Genomic DNA, 6000 nt, shown 5'->3' with positions numbered 1-6000 from the left:
CTTTAGGCGGTGCTTCATCAGACCCTCCAGAGTCCCAGGACACGGTGACTTGTCTCCTCATCTCCATTCGAAGTCTCTCCTCTTGTTGAAGCTTCTCTTCCTCCAGTATGGTGCTACAAAAGTTATACACAAGGACTCATCTTAATAAGTGCTCTTCTTCTTTATGTAAATAGATGGACCAATAGAACAAAAAATTGTTTCTCAGTACGAGAAAATAAATCAACTGTGGGGGGAAACTTTTTAACACCTTTATGATTGGAGAAAATTAAATCCAAAGGAAAATTCTTCTTCATTTGGAGAGAAACTAGCTCTAACAACACAAAGGACATTCAGGCTGGACAATATGGACAAAATTAATATAATATCTGTTGATAAATGCAAAATCACATGCTAAAAAAAGGGGAACAAAAAACAAAAAGCTCCTCATCTTTGTCACTGACCAGTTTTAATCCTTGATACTAATAGAATTTAAAAAATATTACACATGGCAACTTTAAAGAATAAAAAACCTGACTATGTAACATGCAAGTGACATTACAAACACTGCAAAGCATGACTATAATATTAGTATAATGGCCTTAAGTGTAATTAATATTCAACACACAAGCACTTGTAAGCACAAACTGACAAAACCATTTTACTACCTGAGTTGTGTTTTGAGTTCAGTGAATCGCGGTCTCTTGCTTGGGTCATACGACCAACATTTGGTCATCAAACTGTAGAGGGTGGGCGGACACTGAGGAGGCATAGCCAATCGCTCGCCGTTCTCTATCCTGCCAATCACGTCATTGTTCTTCACGCCCTGGAAAGGCTTGATGCCATACATCAAAATCTCCCACATACACACACCTACAGAGAGGAAAACAAACATACGTAGTTCTTTAGGGCTGTTTCCTTAGATGATATAGAATGATGGTACTGTAATTATAATGGCTGTAAAAAAACAAAAAACAAATTCCTTTTAACGGCACTCATTTTTCTTAATGCACGCACGTTCTGTGATTTTGCTCCGTGGGGGGGGGGGAGACGGAGAGATGGAGGAACGGGAGCAGGTCTTAATATCCATGAACAGAAGTGGATGGCTAGCAGAAACAAAGCTTCTTGAACAGAAATGGATAAAGAAAGGGGTCTTTTGAATGGCAAGTTGAGTGTCAAAGCCCTTCCATTTGGTTCTCTATACAAGACTAAAGTTTCTTTAATGTACTGTCGATGTGGATTGAGTTTCCTACGGAGTAGTCGAGTCTCAAATACCAAAAATATCCCTTTTAAAGTACATTTAGAACAGATTAAAAAAATGTGCGATTAATCGCGAGTTAACGAGGACACTCATGTGATTAATCACGATAACAAATTTGAATCGATTGACAGCCCTAGTAATGTGTAATATGTTTTCCAACTAACACAACACACGCATACAGACATAAATTATCATAACTCACCAAACATCCAGACATCACTGGCAGAGGTGAATCTTCTGAAGTTGATAGATTCAGGAGCCATCCATTTGATAGGAAGTTTACCTTTAGAAGCTGAGACAAAGACAAACACAGATATGTTAAGATTTTATGACTACATTACATTTGAAATTCATCATCGGGTTGCTGTTACATTTTGCAATAACTCAGAGGGCAATAGAGACTAGAAGAAGACTCTGTTTTCATAACATGCCAACATGTGCAATAAGTCCAGATAAACTGCAGTATCCTGATGTGACCTGTTGGTGGTGCTAAAGCACTGGCAACTAGAAAAGTGTTACTGGACAACAAACTGGTCTCAGGTCAGCACTGCTCAGAAAATTTGAGGAATTAACAACATTAAAAACTGTCTTGGACACATTGAAAACATCAGTGAACACTGTTCTGTGTCATAACATAATACAGAGCTGTGTGTGTGTGTGTTTGAGTATCATTACCTTTGTAGTAAGAGCTGTCCTCCATGTATCGTGACAGACCAAAGTCTCCGAGCATCACACAGTCGACTGAAGAGACCAACACATTGCGTGCTGCTATGTCCCTGTAAGTCAATATTAGCTGGCATTAGGCCTGAATCATGGATGTTATTTGTCATTTCTTGGATGCAAAATATCTATCCAAGAGTATGAGAAAGTAGTGTGAAACGCCACAGCTTTGCCTGAAAACCACTCCATATTTGCTACAAACTGCACTATATGTCCTTTCTGTCAAATGTTTTTAGTAAGTAAAATGTATGCAGCATATAGTGCCCTCAAACTAAAAAACATAGTGTCCGTAACAGGCATTTATATTAAACATTTATTTTAAAGCACCCATATTATGCTCATTTTCAGGTTCATAATTGTATTTTAAGGTTGTACCAGAATAGGTTTACATGATTTAATTTTCAAAAAACACCATATTTTTGTTGGACTGCACCGCTCTCTCTCACTGCTGCAGATCCTCTTTTCAGCTGGTATCTGTTTTAGCTACAGAGTGAGACTCTTTTCTTCTTCTTCTTCTGTACTATCTTTGATAGCACTCGCACATGCGCAGTAGCTCAGATGTAGATCATGTCAGCTAGCTAGCTCCATAGACAGTAAAAGAAAGGCTGTTTCTACAACTTCAGTCAGTTACAAGGCAGGATTAGCTGGGAGACTTCTAAATGAGGGCGCACATGGAAGTAGTTCTTTTGTAGATTATGGTGAACTTGTGTGTGTTGTAGCAGTGCTTTGCTATTGAGAACGAGGTAGCATGCTAACGCTAACGCTACGAGCTAATGGCTGCGGTTAGCCAGCTCGTTTCGGCTTGTGACGTCACAAGCCGTGCTGATTTTGAACAGCTCACCCAGAGACTGAAGGCAGGACACATTCAGAAACCGTATCTCACTCAGAACAGCATTGATGGATTTTTTTCAAAGTTTGTATGTGTGTGGAAGCACCAGAGACACAAAAGAACACCCCAAATCCCAGAAAAAGTGTTTTTTTCATAATATGGGCACTTTAAGATTACATCAAAAATCAAAACTCATGATAATAACAATGTGAACCCAGTACATGTAATCATATGCCCTCATATTCCTTAGTTAATCTATCTTGTGCGTGTGTATGATGTATGTATGTGTGTGTGTGTGTGTGTGTGTGTGTGTACCTGTGCACAAAGCGTTTACTCTCCAGATATGCGAGCGCTGTGCTGAGCTGGTAGGCGAACAGAATGAGAGTGGCTAAATCCAAATTGTACTTCCTCACCTGAAGGAATGAACGTAACTGTAGACAGAGAAAAAAAGACGGACAAAAAAACAGGGACGGTGTAAAGATGGAGAAATAGTTTTATACAGTGTTATTTAATAGCACATAGCAGATCCTATGTCAATGCATGTCACCATCTCACACTGATAAATGGTCTGTCAGCAAAACCTTACCTTGAAGTATTTGACATGCAAGAGTAAACAGTGGATTTTTCTTTTCTTAATATAAGGGATTTCCAGGTCAGGCTTTTCCTAGGCACCTACCATCATGACTTACAAGTTTCCTTTCTATACTGACAAGAAGTGACACACACTCTACTCGACTCTGTCCGTATTTGAGAACATTATCCTCAGACGTACCTCTCCAAGCGTACACAGCTCCATGATGATCCAAACAGGGTTTTCTGTGATCACTCCGATCAGCTTGACGATGTGAGGATGGTCAAACTGACGCATTGTCACTGCAAGGGAAGTGCAAACACACACACACACACACACACACACACACACACACACACATTAACACACTCAGTATGTATGAAGTGAGTTATGGTTTGCTAATAAGTCAAGGGAAAAAAAAACAAAAAACGTGTGGTCTTACATGCTTCTTGTAGAAACTTTTCTCTGACGCTGTCTGATGTACAGTTCTTACAGGTCTTAATGGCAACAGGTAGAGGTGGTTTGTCCTGCAGTACACGTTAGCAGATTGTACTTAATACAGTATAAGGCTGGCCGAAATCAGTATCACAAATAAGGGATGTTGATAGTATATTACAATGTAGCAAACATACGCACATAATATGTTTTAATCAATGTTTAATGCAATAAACAGACACAACTCTTAACAACTGTAGAAACAAAACTGTCTACAATTTACTTGAAATTATCAATTTGGACAAAAACATTTTTAAACTTTGTAACACAATGTGTTCAGTTTATGAAGTAGCAGTAAGAAATCTAATCTTTATACTTGTTAGGGTGCTAACTTGAGAATACTTTTTTTATTAGCTGGATGATAAGTAACTACCAGACAATGAAGGACTGAAAACTGACAACCATCTTGTATCCAATCACATCAAAACTGATGTTTGTTTTTTTTGCACCTTCTATTTGTCCTACGTATGTCTGATTATTTATTGGTGGGTACACAAAAAGTGTGCCTATGCATGTGTGTGTGTGTGTGTGTATTTTCACATACCGGGCTGTTATAGACTCCTTGGTGTACATCTCCAAACTGACCCTCTCCTATACAGCGGCCCAACTCTATCCTGTCCCTCTGTATTTCATAATCCCGTGCTGAGAGAGAGGAGGAAAGAAGAAAAGAGGAAAAAAGTGTAAAAAGTGAGATTTATACATGATTTTTATATACTGGAAACATGACAAAGACCCATCACATTTGACATGCTTAACTCAGACCACATGGATGGGGTTTACCAGGACGAGACAATTTGGATGGTATCAGGTCATCGTTTTTATCACAGAAAAGTAAATTAAGTAATTGACTTTACTGGCAGTCAAATGATCGTCCATTTTGGTGAACCCCACTCACTGGCAATCAAATTAGACTAAAATAAACCAACAAAAAAGACCTTTCGACCCAGGTTTGCACATTCAGATTATATTCCCTCCCCCTAACACCACTAACTCGACAAACCTTGACATGCACACTACCACACAAAATTACAAACACACCAGCATACAGTAAACCCATTTAACAGGCAAAATGTAAGGTTCATAAAAATCTGTTTACATGCGCACCAGAGTCCCATTAGAATGTCTGTTTATTCCTGCATACTGACACATTGAAATGGGGCTACAGGGAAACACATAAACAAGTTGTTCTAAATAAGATATTAATGGAGACTAAAACCTGGAGTGCTCTGTGCATGTAGACATCAAGAGCCTATTTCTAAAACACTTTGCAAAGCCGAGAAGAACGCCCGGGCCTGGATCTTTTCAGTGATGTATTAATATTAACATTAATATAATATTAACTGATGGATCTGAAGTGTATTCAATATGTCCCATGTCTGCAGTGAGCTTTTTATATTCAGTATGTATGTCCAAAAGAATTGAAAGAAAAAAGTTTTTGCAACTGACATCCACATGCTTTGACATTTATGTTATCAATATTTCTGCCTTGTTAAAAAGGTCATGAAACATTTCTAAAGAGGTGCATTAATGTCAGCTGCCAACCAACGCAGTAAAAATGCACTAAATAATGAGTTCAAAAGGTTTACGCACAACACTAACCATTAGGAACTTATCCTGTTCAAGTTTAAGTATCTGTCAGGCTAAACAAAGTTCGGCAATTTGACTCAAACAACAGATAAACAACAGCGTAACCAAAACACATTCCATTATAAGAAAGAAATGTAATGCAATAATCCATACGGAATTGTATTTGCAGGAAATTAATAACTGCTTCAAACACAAATAAATCCAAAGATGACAACAACAACAACATACGACCATGATACTAAATCCCGATAAAGACATCAAAATGTCATAATAACCAACATGATGGTGAAATGAGAACCGAGCCAATAAACAATATATAATACTGTGCGATTGTTTAGCCCAAAAGGTCTGGGGAGACTTCTGATTAAACTATTTATGAAGTAACATCTTGCATTGGGATTGGCCCTCCCTTTCATTTTCAACACAAAACCCAAATGAACAGCACTCTACAAATCACCAACAACCACAAGTCAACAACAATCTGGATAGGTATCTTATTTTTCTTTGCCAGACACTGATGTTGAAAGAAAACTTGTGTACGCTGGTTCCTAACTGGAGTTG

The 6000-nt window shown here is 38.3% G+C and overlaps 1 protein-coding gene across 9 annotated transcripts in view; it reads right to left on the bottom strand.

The window, feature by feature from the left end:
- The window catches only part of ptk2aa (protein tyrosine kinase 2aa), a 68561-nt gene that overhangs the window by 11947 nt on the left and 50614 nt on the right, over positions 1-6000 (bottom strand). For all 9 annotated transcript variants that reach the window (XM_078267141.1, XM_078267142.1, XM_078267138.1 and 6 more), the window contains 8 exons: positions 4397-4494; positions 3800-3884; positions 3559-3659; positions 3102-3217; positions 1913-2013; positions 1440-1529; positions 645-849; positions 2-113 (listed from right to left, as the gene is read on the bottom strand). In XM_078267141.1, the coding sequence (XP_078123267.1) occupies positions 2-113; positions 645-849; positions 1440-1529; positions 1913-2013; positions 3102-3217; positions 3559-3659; positions 3800-3884; positions 4397-4494 (908 nt within the window). The remainder of the gene's footprint in view (position 1; positions 114-644; positions 850-1439; positions 1530-1912; positions 2014-3101; positions 3218-3558; positions 3660-3799; positions 3885-4396; positions 4495-6000) is intronic.

Source organism: Sander vitreus, chromosome 14, assembly GCF_031162955.1.
Source record: "Sander vitreus isolate 19-12246 chromosome 14, sanVit1, whole genome shotgun sequence".
NCBI lineage: Eukaryota > Metazoa > Chordata > Actinopteri > Perciformes > Percidae > Sander > Sander vitreus.
The sequence above is the reverse complement of the archived record's forward strand: the minus strand, read 5'-3'. Positions and strand labels throughout refer to the sequence as shown.